General features: G+C 33.5%; 2 protein-coding genes across 2 annotated transcripts; both read right to left on the bottom strand.

Moving 5' to 3' along the window:
- Window positions 1–589: 589 nt before the first annotated feature.
- LOC131859423 (beta-glucosidase 12-like) lies at window positions 590–3,241 on the bottom strand. Its single transcript, XM_059213142.1, has 11 exons — window positions 3,018–3,241; window positions 2,847–2,905; window positions 2,643–2,718; window positions 2,472–2,549; window positions 2,304–2,391; window positions 1,947–2,199; window positions 1,752–1,867; window positions 1,443–1,663; window positions 1,197–1,331; window positions 891–999; window positions 590–809 (listed from the first exon to the last, which is right to left on the bottom strand). The coding sequence occupies exons 1-11, from the start codon at window positions 3,229–3,231 to the stop codon at window positions 644–646; spliced, it is 1,515 nt and encodes a 504-aa protein (XP_059069125.1). The 5' UTR covers window positions 3,232–3,241; the 3' UTR covers window positions 590–643.
- A 15,180-nt stretch (window positions 3,242–18,421) lies between these two features.
- Window positions 18,422–21,019, bottom strand: LOC131859416 (beta-glucosidase 12-like). Its single transcript, XM_059213132.1, has 11 exons — window positions 20,796–21,019; window positions 20,625–20,683; window positions 20,421–20,496; window positions 20,250–20,327; window positions 20,082–20,169; window positions 19,725–19,977; window positions 19,530–19,645; window positions 19,221–19,441; window positions 18,975–19,109; window positions 18,669–18,777; window positions 18,422–18,587 (listed from the first exon to the last, which is right to left on the bottom strand). Exons 1-11 carry the CDS (start codon window positions 21,007–21,009, stop codon window positions 18,422–18,424), a joined length of 1,515 nt encoding a protein of 504 aa, XP_059069115.1. The 5' UTR covers window positions 21,010–21,019.
- Window positions 21,020–24,327: the final 3,308 nt, after the last annotated feature.

The following is a 24,327-nucleotide window of genomic DNA, read 5'->3' as shown; positions in this document are numbered from 1 at the left end:
CTTCAAATTATTAGATTATTAGATGCATTTACCCTCTACCTTTCGTCCATTGAAACTGAAAACTAAAGATGAAATTTATTATACATAAAATCAAGGGGGCATTCAAGCATTTAGTGTATAAATTAATTTGATTTTATTATTTATATATTACTTTCACTAGTATTAAAATAAAAAAAATTAAACTAGAAAACTATTGTATACAACCACTGATATATCCATTCATGATACCAAGTCTTCCTACATGAAACCAAAACAAAAATCCAATTTACGTTAACCATAACTTCTTAACTCGTCTTTGCATTCGCATGCTACCATAAAGTACAAAAACATCTTAGTCAACACTTTAGAAACAAATTAAATATGTAGAGAAATAATTGAGAATAGAATATGTGAAAATATAAGTACAAGAAGTTTTTGATAGATATACACATAAAAATAAATAAATATTTAAATAGATAATTGATTATTTTATTTTATTTTGCAAATCAAAGTCTTGATTGAAAAATTTAGAGAAAAGGAAACATTCCATAGAAAACTACGTACATTGCAACTTTTGCATATTTTCATTGCAATGCTTGACAAGGACTTTAGTTGTGGCATAGCTCTGATTGTTGATATACAAAGTGCAACCTTTATATTTTATTCATTTCAAGAATGTCTGAAACCAATAAACTGATGCTTTTGGATATCGATTTAAGTTATTCTTATAATCTATGTAATGAAGACCAAACCGAACAGTATAGCCATTTACCCACTCAAAGTTGTCTAACAAAGACCATGCAAAGTAACCTTGTATGTTTGATCCATCCCTGCAATTCAACCATCACAATATTCTAGTATATAAAAGCTAAAAAGCAAAAAACAAAAACATTTTTTTTAACAAAAAATACCTTATTGCTTGTTGAACAAATGATAAATGTTTGGAGTGATAATCGATTCTCCGAGTATCATTAAGAGCTTGTGCCAATGACAATGTATCATCATTTTTTTCATCAATACCTATAAAAATATACTCAATTTTTTTAATTGAAAGGATAAACTTTGATATTATACAAAGTAAATCTACTTCTATAACAAAAATATATTAATAAAAAATACAAGCAACAACAAATTTATTATTGCACCATGTATAGGGATAGCCAAAATTTTAATGACTGTCCAGTGAAAATAGTTAAATTCACTATAAAATGTTTTACCATTCTCTGTGATGAAAATGAGTGGATTGTCATATCTGTATTTAATATACTTCAACAGGTCCCTTATACCACGTGGATACACGTGAAGCCAACTCGATCCTGCCTGTGGTCCGATGAGCATACCATTTCTCTCAGCTGATCACATTTCGATAGCAAATCATGTCAGAGGTTAAGTTCAATTTTTATAAAGTATTGCTAGATCACGTCAATTCATGCCCTTTGGAAGAAGAAATCAAAGATGTGTACCTGTTTGATTAGTTTGAGAGTCCAATGTGAAGCTTGTGTTAAGGGGATTCGGAGCTGTTAAAACATCAGCAGCATAGAGAGCTGTGTAATAATTTAAGCCCAGAAAATCAAATGAACCTTTCACAATGGCAGATTGATGGACAGTAAATTTGGGTAGCCGCTCGCCAACAAGCTGTCTCATGGTTGAGGGGTATCTCCCTTTTGTAATTGGATCCATATACCTGTAAATTTACCCAGCCAATCAAATTCATACGAACGGGTAACTAAAATGGGCATAAGTAGACAGTTTTCAGAAAATCGTTTACTTACCAACCAAACATAAAATCTATGGCCCTTTGGGCGGCTTTCTGGTCCGAATGTGATTTTGAATAGCGAAGAAACCAGTGGCTTACTAGTGTAATTCCGATCAATCCCTTCTGTGCCGCCTACACAAAAAAAATGGAAGATTGGCATTTTGACCGTTGTATGCAGAACAAGAAAATTTGGGGCTAAAAGGTGGCTAACCTGATACTTGGTCTTATAAACACGCACAGCAGCTGCATGAGAAAGAAGAAGATTATGCGTCACAATATATGGCTCTGTTGCAGAATTTCCTGTGCTCGAACTTCCATTGGAAGAGGAATGGCGGCCGGGTGGAGTTAGCCCAACGTCATATCCTCCATAAGCGTAGTTATAAGGTTCGTTTAATGTAATCCAGTGCTTCACTCGATCGCCAAACTCTTGAAAGCACAATTCACTGTAAGCTTCAAAATCTTGCCTGCATATATCAGATCACAGATCTCCTTATGCACGGAAAATGGGTAATCAATGAAACGAGTGGGTAATGCATCAAGGATTCAATGATTTGGAAGGGTTACATACACAATATTCTCGCTGAGAAAACCTCCATACTTGTCCTCCAGAGCTTGCGGAAGGTCCCAATGGAAGAGAGTCACAAAAGGCTTGATATCTACAGACAGGAGTTGGTTACCACCTTAACAGTATTGCAGTGATTTCCACATCGATATTAGTAAAAGAGAAACACTTTACCATGTTTTAGGAGTTCGTTAATAAGGTTATTGTAGTACGCCACTCCAATTTTGTTTATTCCACCTTTGATCGACCCATCTTTCTCGCAAGAAAACTCAATTTAGGAGACCAAGAAATAGAATACCTAAACGCTAGCTATATTTCTCTAGAAAAAGAAAACATATGGCTCACATGGTAGTATCCGTGACCAAGAAATAGAAAACCTATATGCATCCATGCCCATGTCCTTCATCAGTTTCACATCCTCCTGTAAATTACACTATCCCTCTTTAATATAGTTCAACACAAAATGCATTCAGATGGCAAGAAATGGTAAAGGTACATTCATAGATCTGAGAAATATATGATTCGAATCAAATGTTATAAGCACGACACCTTATAGCGATGATATTGGTCCACAGCAACATCCCCATTGCTCCCATCAGCGATTGTCCCTGCACATAGTTTCATTTACAATAAGCTTTCGGACATAGATTGCAAGAGAGCAAATAAATAGATAGAAATGGATAAAAAGATAATTGTATGTATAGAAGAGCAAAAGTTAACCTGGGATATGGGAGAAAGTATCCCAGATGCTTGGGCTTCTTCCTCCTTCCCTAGCAGCGCCTTCATACTGATATGAAGCAGAGGCTGCACCGAATATGAACCCATGTGGAAACCCACTCCTATTCAGTACTTTTATTTCTTCCTGAGCTCCTACAAGAAACACCCACCACATGCACACTACTGCACAGGCTCTCCATCCCACAAGGCTATTCATTGTAGTAAAATGCTGGAGTTTTTATCCAATACAAAGCAATACAGTTAAGCCAGGAGAATGCATAGATAGCCTCTATTTAAACAAGAAAAACGAGACCACTCTATGAGAAGTTTAATTTGACCGTCAAGAGTTAGAATTATGCATTAAAACGATGTCCCTCTTCTAGAATTTGAATCTGACCGTTGGTTTCATACTGATCAGCAGTATGCTTTATTTCATGATGATTTAAGTATAAACAATGCTGTATATGGATTTTAGGCAATTTTTTCTGTGATATTAATTTGAATGAGCGGAAAATTCCTAACACATCGTCTATAATTGATTTCAAACGTGGAACTTGAACTGGTCCTTGTCACGTGGATTGTGCGAGCCTCGGAATTTGAATAAACATACTCAGAAGCGTTAGATTCAGACAAAGAAGGGATGCACAAAAAACGTGAATTCGGAGAGAAATAAGGAAGCACGAGTGAAACCATTATGAACTTTTGTATTATCACATTCTCAAATTCAACCTTATCGTTTTGTCGTAAGCGTCTATAAATTTTATGACAACATCAAGTATTGTTTTGTTTTTCCCTTTAAAAATTTGGGTTAAATACTTTTATTTAGAATTATGAGTTGATCAGGTTAGAGATAAGGATCATAATTTTCAATAGGAAGATAAAGCAATAATATTTAATAGGGGTTTTAATTTTAGTGACCAGAATCACAATGACATTACTGACTATAATAGGGGTTTGATTATCTAAACGAGAGTGTGAAAACCATCAGCAATCATTTTGTTAGACTAGGGAATTTAGTTATCTTTGAATTGTAAGGAGTAAGGGTGAAAATAACTATGTGATATGAATGATTTCAGTGAAAATATATATTTTTCAAATGTTTCAAGGAATATATTTGAAACAATTAGTTAGTTCAAAATAGTCTTATTATATGTAAAAAAATAAAATAAATTGAAAATTGGATTTTGAATTAAGATGGCTTAAGCTAAAAATAAAATCATTGCTAATTAATTTACAACACATTAAAAAAGAGTTTGAGTAAGTCAACAATAATTTTAAATGCTACAAATTTAAAGATAACTTTCATTGTTGTAGCACAAAATACTAAAACAAGTCTCATTAATGAAAAATGAGTTTGATATGAACTTGTTGGCCTTTTTTCTTATCATATTGTACTTAATATATTGTCTTTGAGTTTTTCTTGTGATATATATTTTCATTATGTTTCAAAGCATGCAATTATTATTGACTTGTTTAAATTTGAGTTTAATGTCTAACTTTTCTTTCGTATTAGTTACAATGTCAAGTAATTAATGTTTTAGTTTATATATATCTAGAAGTTTTATGTACTCTCAAACTTTTAGCTTCTTCAAGTTTTTTTCTAAAATATAACTTAATTTATTTTTTTGTTATCACAATTGAAAAACTAGTTAATTTAAAATCAACCCATCATATGCATAAAATATGTGGTGGCAAGTTAGTTTAAAATAATGTTATTGTATATTAGAAATCAAACTACTCATAAACCAATGAAAAGTTTAAAATCATCAATCAATTAAAATTCTTAAGTCTATGAAGGAATGAGAAAAAAATAATCTAAAAGAAGCTATGATTTTCCCTATAAGATAGAAGTAGAAATGTATCTAGTCAATCTTTCTTATGAGGCCCTTTACCTCAACTATCAAATTTTTTATTTCTCATGAATAGGGTTTAGTGGATGAGACAAAACCACTTTCAAAGTAATGGATTGTATTGGAGTAGGAAGAAATTTTCTAGATAATACATGGATTATTATAGACCACGATATATTATGTAAAAATTATTAATGCTAATACTTTTATAATTTTAATTTTTCGGTTAAAATATGTATTTTCTAAGTTTTGATTAGTAGTTTGTAGCGTAATTGATATTAAGATTTTATGGTTGTTTATTAAATATTGATTATTCAATTCAATAAAATTAGTACAATTAAATGATTTACATAAAAACCCTAATAAAATAGTCAACCATCTTTTTGAGGTGTAATTCAGAATCAAAGTAAGGGTATCATGCAAAAGGATGGCATTCATATATACAATCAATGTGGCAAAAATGTTGAGGTTTCTTAGTAGAGCCAACCCAACCACATAGTTGCATTGATGATAAGTTTTATGGGTCACCAATAGTTTTCGATTAGCTTTGTTCACTATATTCACAATAATATTTCCCTTATATCTTGAATTTTCATATACAAATACATTTTTATTGATGGGATATTTAGCATACATCTCAACTACAATGAAATGCCAAATATCTCAACTCTCTTAAAATTTAAAAAAATCATGAAATTAGAAAAAGACTACCGGGCAAGGCAATGATAATAAATTCTTATCATACAACTCCATTCATTATTATTTTTTGATTCAATAATGAACCTACAATTATGCTCTCATTTAAATATTGCAATAAGGGTTTATCGAAAAGAGATTTAAATTTAAGTAACTCCTTAACCCTAAAAATTTATGTTTCATAATTTAGAATTTTGAAAATACATAGATAGAAACAATATATTATTATATGATATTCAAGCATGTATCTTGACTATTTTCTAATCTATACTAAACATTCATAAAAAAGATAAATAGGTAGGAAAGGTATAGGGTTTGAGAAATCCTTGATTTGAACATCTTATGTAAATTTCATGAAGTATGAGTAGATAGATCTAAGTTAACTAACTCTTATTTAATTAGAAACTTATAATATCACGAAAATAAATTCAATCTTGAAATAAATTTTAAAAGTCATAGTAAAAATCTTCATCAATTGCTAAATTTTTAGTAAACATTAATTTAAACTTTTTCATAATATTAATAAGAAAGGAGTACTCACACTAATAAGGCAAGGCAACATGGAATCAAAAAATTACTACCAATATGAGAACAAGATTGATCAAATACTCATTGTATCGATGCATGTATAATACAATATTTATTGATATATCCAGAAACCATGACATAAACATTGTATTAAATCTTTATTTAGATGTTTAAATAATATCAATAATTTCTAATTACTTATATTGAGAAAAGAGAAATTGAAGTAATTGAACAAGAGTAGAAATAATAGCAAACAAAACAATCGTTGTCAAGCTGCAAGGTGGAAGAGTTAGCCATAGCTAAAGTTGAAGATATTGTAAAAAGTATTGAAGGTGTGTAGATTTGTTCTAGATTTGTAAAATAAATGGTCAAATAAATGTTGAGAACATCACATAGAAGGAAGACTCGAAAAAAATGCATTATGTTTTCGTATGAAAGCAATAGAGCCTACTTAAACTAGGATCCCTAAGCACCAGTAATGTGACTCTATGGGAGGTGCTAAGAAAATACAAGTGTCTCACACCTAAAATAACAATGGATTGATAACTGGTAAATTTTATGGACATATGATGAAGGAGAATTTGAATTTGCAGTAGATGAGAAAATGCAGCAATGGTGGAAATGGTAGTGGGATTGCAGAGAACGTCTCAAGGGATGAGGATGCGGACGACAAAGCTTATGCAGGCAAAAGTGAGACCTAGGATGGTGGGACTCTATGAGTTCCAAGGTATTGCAATGATGCTTTTTCTGGCAAGCTTGATGTTTTGCATGGCTCTAAGGGACCAAAGGAATCTGCTAGTCAACTGGACTCTTCTTCAGCCCCTCATTGTAATAGGAAATGGTCTGCCATTTTTAGTATGCATCCAAAAGGTAAGTCGGTCTCTCCCTTTTTGCACAGTGCAGACCTTGTTTCTTGTACATTCTCTATTTCAATTTCGGACTATATTATGGATAAAACTATGGCCAATATGGTTTGTATTATGGTTGGCAAATTTATGGAACCTCAACTTGATATTGGAACTGTTGAAGCACGGTTTGCTCGAAAATGGAAAGGCAAAGGCCAGATTGAAGTGGTTGCGATGGAAAATGGTTTCTTTTCCTTTTCTTTCAATTATGATGAAGATTTAAAATTATTGTTGGCTGGAGGACCTTGGGTGATGGGTAAGTCCTCTTTGGTATTGAAAAACTAGAAACCTAGCTTTAATCCCAATGATTGGGAGTGTTATGAGGCACCCATTTGGGTTAGTCTTCCTGGCCTCCCCTTGGAATATTGGGATGAGGAAATTTTTTGAGGGTTGGCTGCTTTTTTCAAAGAGTTGTTATCCTTGGATCTGATGATGGTGACTAAATGGAGATTACTTTATGCTCAGATCTGTGTGAATATAAAATAGTTAGTGGATCTTCCCTAGTAATTCACTTTCAATTTGAAGCTGGATAATTGGGTGTAGAAAGTCGAATATGAATGTATTCCCTTTTCCTTGTATCATTGTAAGAAGGTGGGACATTGGGCTAGGGATTGTCCTGCGGAAATACCTATAAAAAAAATTTGGAGGAAGAAAACAACTGATTCAGCCCCTGTTGTGGAGATTCATGTTAATCTGGTGCAGAATGGTCTATCATCTCAAGTGGTGTAGAAGCTTGACACTCTGAAGTAGAGTCGCTAGCAATTGTAAGTGGTTCCCAATGTTGATAATTAGGCCTTAGCTACTTCTCAGAGTGTTCCTGATGCCGAGCAGAGTTATCCATTGAATCATAATAGTATTCGTCATCAGGGGTTGTTAGAAAAGTCTCTTCCTTCATCGGAGGAAATGAGGGAGGTGTTGGTCATGGGTATCTCTATTTCTCCTATATTGGGAGAGCAGAGTCTCAATATGATTATGGATGTGGGTAACTCTTTAAATATTTTAAATCCTTAGATTAAGGTTGTGTAGTTGGGGACCTCTTCCTTAGAGGAATTGGAAACTAATCCTCCAATGATTCAATTTCTAGATATTGATCTTGAGGATTCAAATCATTTTGTTTAAGTAAAATCCTTGAATCATGACATAGTTTTCTCTCCCCTTTAGGAACTACGTCAGCTTTGGGTTTTGTTAGGGTTAAGACTAGGAATAAACAAAGAGCTGATTGTGGTTTAGAAACAAGAGGAGTGGCAAGACCCCCAAATAATTTTAATACAGATAAGCAAAGAAAGCCTGAGATTATTGATGACTCTGAGAGAACCCTATAAGGTATGAGGATTGGCTCCCCTTGTTCTACTAAATTAAGATAATTTCTTGGAACATAAGGGGGCTAAACCAGCCCCATAAGCATGATCTCCTATCTAATTTGGTGAGGGATCATAGACTTGAGATTTGCTTGTTTAGGAGACTAAAATATTGTGTAACAAACTTTAAAAAATGAAGTGGATAGTCTTTAAAGATTGTGGTGTCCATTATTGTGATGCAGACGTGGCGTCAAGAGGTATTGCTACTTTCTATAATCCTAAGTTGATTCAAGGTTCAGTTGTTGTTGCCACTCCTAAACATATTGCTACTAGAGTCACTAATCTTTTGGATGGGTCTTCTTTGATTATTTCCAATATTTATGCTCCTAATAGTAAGAATGCTAGAAAGCTTCTTTGGGTTTCTATGATTAATTCTAGACAGTTGTTTCTTAATGAGAAGTGGATCCTGATGGGGGATTTTAATACCGCTATATCTAATATGGAGAAGATGGGTGGGGCTCCGATTTCATAAAAAATTAAACAAGATGTATTAGATCTGATTAATTCTCTAGGTTTTCTTAATCTGGACCTTATAGGATCTATGTTTACCTAGTCCAAATGATGTAGTGGCTCGGAGCTTATCCAAGTCAGATTGGATAGAGGTCTCCTTTCTCCTAATTGGCTGATCTATTTCTCCTATAATTTATCATCTTTATCGAAGAGTGGTTCTAACTGATTCCCAATTTTCCTTTATATCTCCTCCCTGAGTAGGAGAAAGGCTTTCCCTTTCATATTTCAAAAAATGTGAGCCCATAACTTTGAGCTACATGATAAAATTGTAAAACAGTGGGATATCAACATCCAAAGAATGGCTATGTACCGAGTGGCCAAAAAAATTGCCAATGTTATGTTGACCATTTGGAGGAATTGATTATGTGTTGCATTGATGTTTTGTCATTGATGTTAACACTAGTTGTTTTGGCTTCTTTACTAGTATCCTTCTGGTCCCAGTAGGATGTTTGGTTTCTGGTTGGATTAGATCATGGTGATCCGGTATATTTTGGCTTATGGAGTTGGCTTAGATCTGCTATTCATACTACTTTGATTCATGTTTAGTCAACTAGTTTTGATTTGGTGATCGTATGTTATCATGTATGCTGTTAAGATTGGTTTGTTGATCCGGTGAGGGTTTCGTCGGTAACGCATTATTGAAGATCTTTGATGTTATGCATAAGTGGTGTTAGTATGGTTTCTAGTAGAGATTCAAGATGCTAATGGTGATCGTGCTTGAGACTTGGTTCATTGGGATAATTTCTTTAGCGTGTGTGGACCTAAATTGGGTCTTGCTTTATCTAGGTTATGGACTGGCTTAATGTAATGGTTTGTTTGGACTTATCGATGTGTTTCCGGGATGTCTTATGGGTTGGATATTATTTGTTTGGTCTTAGGCTGACATGCTTTGTAATTATATAATTATTTTATTATCTATTGGCTGACCTTATTGTTTGTGGTGAAGGGTGTGTATATATATGATGTAAGATCTTATTGTAGATGATATGCATGGGATATGGATGTATAGGAGCGAATAATGTAATAATCATTCATGCAAAGGATTTGGTCGATCATTGGAGATCATTTTGAGTTTATGTAAGAGGATTAATTCCTCTAGTATTGGGCTTAACTGGAACTATACTTAGGCATAGGAGATGATATCATTGTAGTTTATTCTTCCTTTCGGATTGCAGTCTGGATTTTTATGTAGTCAGTGAGACTCCTTTTTGTAATGAGCAGTGTGCTCTATGATGTTGGACTTCTTGCAAGTGCAGGCCCCTCATTTGTAATCACATAGTTAGTGTAGAAGTAATATTTGACTGTGGGTAGGCTTCCCGTCGTGGTTTTTCCCTTTAACAGGTTTTCCACGTACAAATCTTGGTATCATGTGGATGGTATTTATTCTCTAATTGTTGTTTACGATTAATTGGTAAATTTGCTATTTTGGTAATTGGTTTATGCATTCCGGTATTGATCTTTTGGGTTCCTGTATTAGAGTTTTAATTTCTTAAGGTTCCAGTAACCTGGTGACAACTAATTCACCCCCCCCCCTTCTCAATTGTCTTTTGGTTCTTTGAATTGTCTAACAATTGGTATCAGAGCTCTGGTCCTCTCTGCAGAAGAATAACTACTTGAGGAAGATCCTATGGTGACTAATAGTTCAAGTTCATCTAGTTCATCTGCTGCTATCTTTCGGAGAGAAATTCCTAGGCTTGATGGAACAAATTACAGAGTATGGAAGATTTGGATGGAGACTCATCTGAGATGTCTCGATAAGGAAATTTGGGAAATCACAAAGAATGGTATAACTCTTTTTAATACAGCATCTGGCAATCCTCCTCTGGGAAACTTAGATAAGGAGCTTGAGAATGTTTGTAGAGCTAGAGAAACCCTCTTGTGTGCACTTTCTTATCAGCAAATAATGGAATTAACTGACAAATCAATAACAAAGGCTATATGGGACAAGTTGGAGACTCTTAATGAAGGTGGCCCTACTGTTAAGATTGCTAAACTTGATGGTTACTGGGTGAGATATAAAAAGTTGGAGATGGAAGAAGATGAAAGGATTACTACATTCATGGAAAGGCTAAGTGAAATTGTTATAGGCATTCAATGATGTGGTGGATATCTGAGTGAAGATGAAATAGTTTCTAAAGTTCTGTGAGCTTTGCCACTGGCTTATAAAATGAAGTCTACTGCAATTAATGAATTGAGAACAACGGCTAATACTTCTGTCAATAGAGGTACCTAGGTTGGGAAATTATTTGCTTTTGAGCATGAAAAATTTGGACCTTTTAGAGTTCTGAAGTCTGAACCTGCTTTTCATGCATTTTCATCATCAACCGGCAAGGAAGATTGGAAAGATTTGTATGCAAAGGAATTGGATGATATGAAAAAGTATGTATGATCAAAGGAAAAGGAACTATATCATTAGATTGTAAGCACAATATTGATAATATTTATTATGTTGAAGGTTTAAGGCATAATCTTTTGAGTGTAGGATAGTTGGTGGATAAGGGATTTCAATTATAATTCAAGGATAGAAAATGCAAAATCATTAATAGATCTGGATTGAAGATTGCAACTGGTACTTAGAAAAAAGTTAATATATTTCATTTGAATTCCAGTGAGAAGACATGTTTGATTGCACAAATTGATGAGAGTTGGCTATGGCAAAAAAGGTTATGTCATGTGAATTTTGATTGCATGGTAAAGATCAGTTCAACTAAGGCAGTTAGAGATATACCTAATATTGTGAAGCCCTATATTCTAGTACATAAAGAATGTCAAATGGGAAAATATGTCAGAAGCTCTTTTAAGAGTGTACAAGACAAATCTAATGATCTTCTTGATCATATTCATACAGATTTGTGTGGCCCTTCTAGAATTAAAAGTTTTCAAGGTGATAGACATTTTATGCTAATCATTGATAATTATTCTAGAATGATGTGGGTTACTTTTCTAAGGGAGAAGTCTGAGCCTTTTGAAAAGTTTAAAATCTTTAAGGCTAAAGTTGAAACTGAGACATGCTTGAAGATTAAGTGTTTAAGGTCAGATCATGGTGGAGAATTCACATCTAGTGAGTTTAATAACATTTGTGAGCGGCATGGCATAAGGAGACAATTTTCTGCTCCTCGGACACCTCAACTAAATGGAGTTGTGGAAGTAAAGAACATAACTATCTTGGATGCTGCTTGAACAATGATGAGGGAAGCTTATCTTCCTCATATCTACTGGAGAGAAGAAGAGCACAACAGTCTATACATTCAATAGAGTACATGTCAAAGGAGAAACCGGTAAGACACCTTATGAATTATGGTTTGGCAATACACCTACAATTAAGTATTTCAGAATGTTTGGTAGTAAATGTTATATGAGTAGAGATGATAAAATTAGAAAATTTGATCCTAGATGTGATGAAGGAATATTTCTTGGTTATTCTAATGAAAGAAAAGCATATAGATGTTATAAAAAGAGATTGCAGAGAATTGTGGAGAGCGCTAATGTTAAGGTGGATGAGATGAATAAAAGTCAAATCGGAGTTCACGAGCAAGAACCAGCAATGGAAATGATCATTACTGAACCTGTAACACCTTTACCGGAACAAAATGTTGAACCAGTTACTGTGGTAGTCTCAAAAAATTCAACAGTAACTGAAGAAGAGGAAAGAGGAACCGAGAATCAGAAGACTCCTAGGTATGTAACGTTGAATCATTCAGAAGATCAGATCATTCGGGATAAGAACAATGGAGTGATGACAAGAAGGAGATTAACAACTAATGAGCTATGTTCAATTTATCAAGTTGAACCGGTATTAGTAATTGAGGCATGTAAAGATGAATGTTGGATGAAATCTATGGAAGAAGAGTTAGATCAAATAGAGAAGAATAACACATGAATTTTAGTTCCCCAACCTAAAAATAAGAGTTATTGGAACTAAATGGGTTTTTTAGGAATAAATAAAATGAAGATGGACAAGTTGAAAGGAATAAAGCTAGATTTGTTTGTAAAGGATATTCTCAAAAGGAAGGAATTGATTATGGTGAGACTTTTGCACTTGTAGCTAGGATTGATGTTGAATGCTACTTCTTTTCTTAAGGAAGCATCACCGACCGTTCTCATCTCATAGGCTATTAGTGAGGCAAATAGTTCATCCATTAAAAAGATCTCCAGATCCTTGGCTTCTTCTATGGCATACACCTTTGTATCATACTTAGGTGTAAGACACATAAGTACCTTCTTTACAAGGATCTCATCTGCAATTTCTTCACCAAGCCCTTTGGTGGTATTCATAGTTTCATCAAATTTGTGAAGATAATCTGCAACATTTTAATCATCCTTCATCTTGATACCTTCAAGTGGCCCCTTAGTGCTTGTAGCTTGGTCTCTTTGACTTTTGCATCTCCTTCAAATAATCTCTGCAATTTATCCCAAGTTTGCTTGGCTGATGCATAATGCATGACTTTGACATATTCATTATCAGACAGTCCACTCAAGATAGCATGTTTGACTTTTGCATTGTTCTCATACTCCTCCTTGGCATTTGGATCAATGAGAAGAACACTAGGGACAAAATACCCATCCTTAAAAGACATCCACACATCAAAACCAAGGGAGGAAATATAGGTCTCCATTCTTCTGCTCCAAAAGGCATAGTTAGATCCATCAAGCATGGGGGCTTTTGAGGAAGAAGACTCATTTCTTACCATTGTGTTCAAGTTCAAAAACTAGCCAAGGTTTATAAACAACTAGGAACCTATGCTCTTATACCAATTGTTGAACACAGAGAACCACTGAGAAAGGGGTGAATCAATGGTTCCTAAACTCTTTTACTTTTAAAATAACTTAAGAGTACCAGTTATTATCTTAAGCACCAAACAATCAAACCAGTAAAGCAAAAAAGGAAACCAAAGAGAAAAATCACATAAATGCAACCCACAACACCAGATATATGAGGAAAACCCAATATGGGAAAAACCTAACTGAGAAATGTTGTTGGAGACTATTGCTCCAATCGAGCCTCACAAGTAAAACATTGGATTACAAAGATTTAAGGCAACTTTCCAAAGAGCACCAAGCCCTTTTGTTTCAGGGGACCAACCCAAGGAGCACCAACCCGTGCACCAAGCTCCAACTTGGTGATGTATATATTGAAAAATAATTTAGACATAGTTAAGGCTTCTTGTTGCAAATGAATTTTGCTACTCCTGATCAAATGGCTTACTGCCAGTTGACAGTCTTTTCTTCTCCACTAGATCTCACACTACCAGTTGTGAGATCACTCTCTCTAATTCTTGGCCTCTCTTCTCTCTCTCTCTCTCTCTCTCTCTCTCTCTCTCTCACATAGTCTCACAACTTACTGTGTCACACTTGGATGTTGTCTTGCTCTAACACACCTCACCAGTTTGCTTAATTGTTGCACCTTCTACAGTTATACTGGTACTCAATCACTGCCAGTAAAACCCTCTCACCAGTCTACTTTCTCACTCACTCTGTAGCTTTCTTAGAATAAATCTAAGGCAAAATGATCCTGCTCTACACTTAAGCTCTCTTTTCTCTTTTTCTTCTCTACAAGCATCCATCTTTTCTATTTTGAGCTTGTATATTTATAATCATAGATTCCCGCCAAGAATGCATTCAAACACTGCCATGTTAGGTTTTCCTTTTCCAACTCAATCCAAATCCCCATTTATTCAATCCGCTTTTCAAGATGTGATCTTTATGACAACGATCAATCTCCAGCCAAACTTTGCATTCCAATGTGCGTTTTCTAAATCTGGAGGTCTACACCATCCTTTTCTACTTTTCTCTGTCACTTGCCATTAATGGCTTTTCTGTTTCCTTCACCTATGAGGTACAAAAATCAAATGTTCTTTCAAGATCAGTGTGATTTCTTTTCCAGCTAGCCTTCCTCGAAACGCAATCTTCTGGCATCGTCTGTGACTTGCAGGTTCCTCATTACAGCCAACCTGCATGCAGATTTTTACATCGATGCACACTCCACTGATGTGTGCAATACCTCCACCTAGCATCCAATTGTCATGCTTGTTGACATCCTCCTTTGCTTGGATTCGTATATCAGTTTGACATACTCTGTCGAACCAGGTTGACTATCGATTTAGCTTATCTCACCGGTATGACCATCAACCATTCTTTTGATTCTGTTCACCAGTCGTCCATTAGTTGATGTGCCTTCTTTTCGGTTTATGCCTTACCGATAAGCCTTCTTTACCTGTAGCTAACCTGAGTCATTTGTACCGGTAGCCTTCCTTCTTTCTACTCACTCTCACTTGTATCACCATCATATATGTCACCACTTCTAACTTACCGGTGACCTTGCCAAACCGGTTGACATCAATGACAACTTAGTGCCAAATTGCCAACATATAGTTATCCTTAGATTGTATTTTATGAAGTTGAATATTTTTTACACTTAAAAATATTGGGAAGCCCTCTTGAAGCCCCCAAATATGAATTTTCAATATACCTCCATTTTTACAAGCGTTGAACAATTGAGAGCTTTCTCAATCTAAAAATCCAGTCTATTGCAACATTACTAAATCTACCCGACAAGAATCCACGCGAGCCTTTTGAAGGCATGTTTTGTTAGGGGTATTTAAGACCCTACCATTCCAACTTATAATTTTTATGGATAACGTGGAGAACAACATACTCTCCACAGTCCCATTTTATTGTATAATGTAGTCTAATTACCTCCTTTAATTTCTACCTTTAATTTTTTGCTCCTAGAAAATTCATCTCATTTACTCTTTGGCTACCTTGACATAGATGTTTGTTTATGGGGGGATAAAGGTTTTTGGTGTATATCTAGCCGAGTAGAGTCTAAACCTAAATCCTAAAGATAAATTTCAAGTTGAAGAGACTCGGATTCTCTAACCAATGGAGATGAACTCATCACCTTATCAATTTTTACAAAAAATTCAACACATTCCTCCCTCCATAAATCTGATGTAGAAATTCCTCTTCCTATACTGATTGATCATTACCCATGAGGTAATCCTCTTTAAAAATTTGTTAATCCTCTTCTCCCAAAAATTCATGTTCAATCTGCTTTATTTTTTGAATACACACTTTTATAACCATTTCATCAATAATAGAATCAGGATCCAAAACAAAAAAGTAGCTTTTTTAAAGTTTGAAAAGAATTAACATAATGCTTGTCTAGAATCTTCCTCATAGCTAAGAATTGTTTTCTCAAAACTCTCCAACATGTGTGTATTCAAGGGAGATTGTAGAATATAACATGGAAGAGTCATTAATTTCTCCCTCTGAAAACTAGCTCCCTTAAAGCATTCCATTGCATGATTTTTTTTATCAATAGAACTAATTGGAAAGGATGTTGAGAACACTAACAAGGGTAAGAAAACCCCTAAAAAAACATGTGATATTTGGATAGAAACATCAATTCAAAAAGAAGACCTCTTTTTGCCATAGCTCACTTCTAACACCTTATTACTTGGCACATCATATGTTTGTAGACGAGATGGAGACCAAGAAACCAAATCCACTATTGTAGAATGAGACAATATATTTCTTTGAAGTGGACCTTGAGTATATCTCTCCTACTAGAGGTTATTTTTAGAGAAGAGGAAGCTCTCTTGGGTCCTTGCAAAAGAGCATACTTTTGTATTGGAAACTAGATCTTCATGATCCCTGATATCAACATTTCCCATCGTTAAGAAATCAGAAGTGAAATAACACAATTGATTATGATGGGAGACTACCATAGATGGATCTTCAATAACAATGTTTTGTAGGCAGGATACAAATTGAGATTGAATTAAAATATTGGTTGGAAAAGATTTAGTCAGATCTAGTAAGACAAAAACCCTAACATGAAGACTAGTATGTTGAAATAGTTTAAAATCATGCTTCAGAAAATACCCATTTGATTAGCAAGGGTTTGCACAATATGAAGATCTTGATATTCCAAAGGAAGAGTGGGTAACATGACTGAGAAAGGAACAAACTTCATAGACACCCTGGTAGGATCAAAATTTGGCATCCATCCTTGTGTGAACAAGAAAATGAATCTAAGAACCATGACATAGATCTATGAACTAGATCTCTATCTTTCTTATCAAAAAATATTGCAATTAAAATCTCCTCACCACCATCGAGGAAAAAAAGTTCAAGGATATTAGACCAAGAACTTCGAACCCATAAGGATAATTTAGAAATTTCAAGGTTATAGCTATAAAACTAACTAGTCAAGGCCCTATTTTGGAGTTCAAATATCTGGGTTTCAAGGAGACCTTATCAAAAGGTTACTTTTAAAACAACCTCATCATTAGACCTACCCACATTAGCAAGGACTAGTGTCTCCTAGATGACCAAATTGTTTTTCGCTTTTTGTGAACCCATTTTGTCAAAATCTCCTTGTGATTCCTCTAGGCTCTCCTTTTCCTCCCACAAAACATTTTAGCTTACCATTAATAGTTACGTCATTTGTATATCCATCCAATCTTTGATCATGCCAACCATTTATAGGCTGTAGATTTGGACTGAGAGGGACTCATGATAGAGGGATATTATTAGGAGATGAAATAGAGGGTGAAACATAGACAAGGAGAGAGTTACGGTAAGAAATGAAATCCCTAAGCTGGAAGGGTGAAAATTATTATTTGTAAAAGTGCCATTCTAACAAAACTGATCTCGAGGTCCACACCATGATGACAATCTTGTTGTGGTGGAATACCTCAAGGTTTGCAACCGTAAAGTTTTTTAAAAATTGGTCATTTATATCCTACTTGTTTTTGGAGTTCTCATCCTACTTGTCATCATATAACATTTTCCCATACCTAAAAGAATATTAGAAATAATGAAGAAACAAGAACTCCAAAAGAAGTGATTATTAACATTGTCATATCCGATTTATCAAATTTATCTATTACACATTTCATGGGTTCAAAGCCTTCAAATTATTAGATTATTAGATGCATTTACCCTCTACCTTTCGTCCATTGAAACTGAAAACTAAAGATGAAATTTATTATACATAAAATCAAGGGGGCATTCAAGCATTTAGTGTATAAATTAATTTGATTTTATTATTTATATATTACTTTCACTAGTATTAAAATAAAAAAAATTAAACTAGAAAACTATTGTATACAACCACTGATATATCCATTCATGATACCAAGTCTTCCTACATGAAACCAAAACAAAAATCCAATTTACGTTAACCATAACTTCTTAACTCGTCTTTGCATTCGCATGCTACCATAAAGTACAAAAACATCTTAGTCAACACTTTAGAAACAAATTAAATATGTAGAGAAATAATTGAGAATAGAATATGTGAAAATATAAGTACAAGAAGTTTTTGATAGATATACACATAAAAATAAATAAATATTTAAATAGATAATTGATTATTTTATTTTATTTTGCAAATCAAAGTCTTGATTGAAAAATTTAGAGAAAAGGAAACATTCCATAGAAAACTACGTACATTGCAACTTTTGCATATTTTCATTGCAATGCTTGACAAGGACTTTAGTTGTGGCATAGCTCTGATTGTTGATATACAAAGTGCAACCTTTATAATTTATTCATTTCAAGAATGTCTGAAACCAATAAACTGATGCTTTTGGATATCGATTTAAGTTATTCTTATAATCTATGTAATGAAGACCAAACCGAACAGTATAGCCATTTACCCACTCAAAGTTGTCTAACAAAGACCATGCAAAGTAACCTTGTATGTTTGATCCATCCCTGCAATTCAACCATCACAATATTCTAGTATATAAAAGCTAAAAAGCAAAAAACAAAAACATTTTTTTTAACAAAAAATACCTTATTGCTTGTTGAACAAATGATAAATGTTTGGAGTGATAATCGATTCTCCAAGTATCATTAAGAGCTTGTGCCAATGACAATGTATCATCATTTTTTTCATCAATACCTATAAAAATATACTCAATTTTTTTAATTGAAAGGATAAACTTTGATATTATACAAAGTAAATCTACTTCTATAACAAAAATATATTAATAAAAAATACAAGCAACAACAAATTTATTATTGCACCATGTATAGGGATAGCCAAAATTTTAATGACTGTCCAGTGAAAATAGTTAAATTCACTATAAAATGTTTTACCATTCTCTGTGATGAAAATGAGTGGATTGTCATATCTGTATTTAATATACTTCAACAGGTCCCTTATACCACGTGGATACACGTGAAGCCAACTCGATCCTGCCTGTGGTCCGATGAGCATACCATTTCTCTCAGCTGATCACATTTCGATAGCAAATCATGTCAGAGGTTAAGTTCAATTTTTATAAAGTATTGCTAGATCACGTCAATTCATGCCCTTTGGAAGAAGAAATCAAAGATGTGTACCTGTTTGATTAGTTTGAGAGTCCAATGTGAAGCTTGTGTTAAGGGGATTCGGAGCTGTTAAAACATCAGCAGCATAGAGAGCTGTGTAATAATTTAAGCCCAGAAAATCAAATGAACCTTTCACAATGGCAGATTGATGGACAGTAAATTTGGGTAGCCGCTCGCCAACAAGCTGTCTCATGGTTGAGGGGTATCTCCCTTTTGTAATTGGATCCATATACCTGTAAATTTACCCAGCCAATCAAATTCATACGAACGGGTAACTAAAATGGGCATAAGTAGACAGTTTTCAGAAAATCGTTTACTTACCAACCAAACATAAAATCTATGGCCCTTTGGGCGGCTTTCTGGTCCGAATGTGATTTTGAATAGCGAAGAAACCAGTGGCTTACTAGTGTAATTCCGATCAATCCCTTCTGTGCCGCCTACACAAAAAAAATGGAAGATTGGCATTTTGACCGTTGTATGCAGAACAAGAAAATTTGGGGCTAAAAGGTGGCTAACCTGATACTTGGTCTTATAAACACGCACAGCAGCTGCATGAGAAAGAAGAAGATTATGCGTCACAATATATGGCTCTGTTGCAGAATTTCCTGTGCTCGAACTTCCATTGGAAGAGGAATGGCGGCCGGGTGGAGTTAGCCCAACGTCATATCCTCCATAAGCGTAGTTATAAGGTTCGTTTAATGTAATCCAGTGCTTCACTCGATCGCCAAACTCTTGAAAGCACAATTCACTGTAAGCTTCAAAATCTTGCCTGCATATATCAGATCACAGATCTCCTTATGCACGGAAAATGGGTAATCAATGAAACGAGTGGGTAATGCATCAAGGATTCAATGATTTGGAAGGGTTACATACACAATATTCTCGCTGAGAAAACCTCCATACTTGTCCTCCAGAGCTTGCGGAAGGTCCCAATGGAAGAGAGTCACAAAAGGCTTGATATCTACAGACAGGAGTTGGTTACCACCTTAACAGTATTGCAGTGATTTCCACATCGATATTAGTAAAAGAGAAACACTTTACCATGTTTTAGGAGTTCGTTAATAAGGTTATTGTAGTACGCCACTCCAATTTTGTTTATTCCACCTTTGATCGACCCATCTTTCTCGCAAGAAAACTCAATTTAGGAGACCAAGAAATAGAATACCTAAACGCTAGCTATATTTCTCTAGAAAAAGAAAACATATGGCTCACATGGTAGTATCCGTGACCAAGAAATAGAAAACCTATATGCATCCATGCCCATGTCCTTCATCAGTTTCACATCCTCCTGTAAATTACACTATCCCTCTTTAATATAGTTCAACACAAAATGCATTCAGATGGCAAGAAATGGTAAAGGTACATTCATAGATCTGAGAAATATATGATTCGAATCAAATGTTATAAGCACGACACCTTATAGCGATGATATTGGTCCACAGCAACATCCCCATTGCTCCCATCAGCGATTGTCCCTGCACATAGTTTCATTTACAATAAGCTTTCGGACATAGATTGCAAGAGAGCAAATAAATAGATAGAAATGGATAAAAAGATAATTGTATGTATAGAAGAGCAAAAGTTAACCTGGGATATGGGAGAAAGTATCCCAGATGCTTGGGCTTCTTCCTCCTTCCCTAGCAGCGCCTTCATACTGATATGAAGCAGAGGCTGCACCGAATATGAACCCATGTGGAAACCCACTCCTATTCAGTACTTTTATTTCTTCCTGAGCTCCTACAAGAAACACCCACCACATGCACACTACTGCACAGGCTCTCCATCCCACAAGGCTATTCATTGTAGTAAAATGCTGGAGTTTTTATCCAATACAAAGCAATACAGTTAAGCCAGGAGAATGCATAGATAGCCTCTATTTAAACAAGAAAAACGAGACCACTCTATGAGAAGTTTAATTTGACCGTCAAGAGTTAGAATTATGCATTAAAACGATGTCCCTCTTCTAGAATTTGAATCTGACCGTTGGTTTCATACTGATCAGCAGTATGCTTTATTTCATGATGATTTAAGTATAAACAATGCTGTATATGGATTTTAGGCAATTTTTTCTGTGATATTAATTTGAATGAGCGGAAAATTCCTAACACATCGTCTATAATTGATTTCAAACGTGGAACTTGAACTGGTCCTTGTCACGTGGATTGTGCGAGCCTCGGAATTTGAATAAACATACTCAGAAGCGTTAGATTCAGACAAAGAAGGGATGCACAAAAAACGTGAATTCGGAGAGAAATAAGGAAGCACGAGTGAAACCATTATGAACTTTTGTATTATCACATTCTCAAATTCAACCTTATCGTTTTGTCGTAAGCGTCTATAAATTTTATGACAACATCAAGTATTGTTTTGTTTTTCCCTTTAAAAATTTGGGTTAAATACTTTTATTTAGAATTATGAGTTGATCAGGTTAGAGATAAGGATCATAATTTTCAATAGGAAGATAAAGCAATAATATTTAATAGGGGTTTTAATTTTAGTGACCAGAATCACAATGACATTACTGACTATAATAGGGGTTTGATTATCTAAACGAGAGTGTGAAAACCATCAGCAATCATTTTGTTAGACTAGGGAATTTAGTTATCTTTGAATTGTAAGGAGTAAGGGTGAAAATAACTATGTGATATGAATGATTTCAGTGAAAATATATATTTTTCAAATGTTTCAAGGAATATATTTGAAACAATTAGTTAGTTCAAAATAGTCTTATTATATGTAAAAAAATAAAATAAATTGAAAATTGGATTTTGAATTAAGATGGCTTAAGCTAAAAATAAAATCATTGCTAATTAATTTACAACACATTAAAAAAGAGTTTGAGTAAGTCAACAATAATTTTAAATGCTACAAATTTAAAGATAACTTTCATTGTTGTAGCACAAAATACTAAAACAAGTCTCATTAATGAAAAATGAGTTTGATATGAACTTGTTGGCCTTTTTTCTTATCATATTGTACTTAATATATTGTCTTTGAGTTTTTCTTGTGATATATATTTTCATTATGTTTCAAAGCATGCAATTATTATTGACTTGTTTAAATTTGAGTTTAATGTCTAACTTTTCTTTCGTATTAGTTACAATGTCAAGTAATTAATGTTTTAGTTTATATATATCTAGAAGTTTTATGTACTCTCAAACTTTTAGCTTCTTCAAGTTTTTTTCTAAAATATAACTTAATTTATTTTTTTGTTATCACAATTGAAAAACTAGTTAATTTAAAATCAACCCATCATATGCATAAAATATGTGGTGGCAAGTTAGTTTAAAATAATGTTATTGTATATTAGAAATCAAACTACTCATAAACCAATGAAAAGTTTAAAATCATCAATCAATTAAAATTCTTAAGTCTATGAAGGAATGAGAAAAAAATAATCTAAAAGAAGCTATGATTTTCCCTATAAGATAGAAGTAGAAATGTATCTAGTCAATCTTTCTTATGAGGCCCTTTACCTCAACTATCAAATTTTTTATTTCTCATGAATAGGGTTTAGTGGATGAGACAAAACCACTTTCAAAGTAATGGATTGTATTGGAGTAGGAAGAAATTTTCTAGATAATACATGGATTATTATAGACCACGATATATTATGTAAAAATTATTAATGCTAATACTTTTATAATTTTAATTTTTCGGTTAAAATATGTATTTTCTAAGTTTTGATTAGTAGTTTGTAGCGTAATTGATATTAAGATTTTATGGTTGTTTATTAAATATTGATTATTCAATTCAATAAAATTAGTACAATTAAATGATTTACATAAAAACCCTAATAAAATAGTCAACCATCTTTTTGAGGTGTAATTCAGAATCAAAGTAAGGGTATCATGCAAAAGGATGGCATTCATATATACAATCAATGTGGCAAAAATGTTGAGGTTTCTTAGTAGAGCCAACCCAACCACATAGTTGCATTGATGATAAGTTTTATGGGTCACCAATAGTTTTCGATTAGCTTTGTTCACTATATTCACAATAATATTTCCCTTATATCTTGAATTTTCATATACAAATACATTTTTATTGATGGGATATTTAGCATACATCTCAACTACAATGAAATGCCAAATATCTCAACTCTCTTAAAATTTAAAAAAATCATGAAATTAGAAAAAGACTACCGGGCAAGGCAATGATAATAAATTCTTATCATACAACTCCATTCATTATTATTTTTTGATTCAATAATGAACCTACAATTATGCTCTCATTTAAATATTGCAATAAGGGTTTATCGAAAAGAGATTTAAATTTAAGTAACTCCTTAACCCTAAAAATTTATGTTTCATAATTTAGAATTTTGAAAATACATAGATAGAAACAATATATTATTATATGATATTCAAGCATGTATCTTGACTATTTTCTAATCTATACTAAACATTCATAAAAAAGATAAATAGGTAGGAAAGGTATAGGGTTTGAGAAATCCTTGATTTGAACATCTTATGTAAATTTCATGAAGTATGAGTAGATAGATCTAAGTTAACTAACTCTTATTTAATTAGAAACTTATAATATCACGAAAATAAATTCAATCTTGAAATAAATTTTAAAAGTCATAGTAAAAATCTTCATCAATTGCTAAATTTTTAGTAAACATTAATTTAAACTTTTTCATAATATTAATAAGAAAGGAGTACTCACACTAATAAGGCAAGGCAACATGGAATCAAAAAATTACTACCAATATGAGAACAAGATTGATCAAATACTCATTGTATCGATGCATGTATAATACAATATTTATTGATATATCCAGAAACCATGACATAAACATTGTATTAAATCTTTATTTAGATGTTTAAATAATATCAATAATTTCTAATTACTTATATTGAGAAAAGAGAAATTGAAGTAATTGAACAAGAGTAGAAATAATAGCAAACAAAACAATCGTTGTCAAGCTGCAAGGTGGAAGAGTTAGCCATAGCTAAAGTTGAAGATATTGTAAAAAGTATTGAAGGTGTGTAGATTTGTTCTAGATTTGTAAAATAAATGGTCAAATAAATGTTGAGAACATCACATAGAAGGAAGACTCGAAAAAAATGCATTATGTTTTCGTATGAAAGCAATAGAGCCTACTTAAACTAGG

Source organism: Cryptomeria japonica, chromosome 10 (assembly GCF_030272615.1).
Source record: "Cryptomeria japonica chromosome 10, Sugi_1.0, whole genome shotgun sequence".
NCBI classification, from domain to species: Eukaryota; Viridiplantae; Streptophyta; class Pinopsida; order Cupressales; family Cupressaceae; genus Cryptomeria; species Cryptomeria japonica.
The sequence above is the reverse complement of the archived record's forward strand: the minus strand, read 5'-3'. Positions and strand labels throughout refer to the sequence as shown.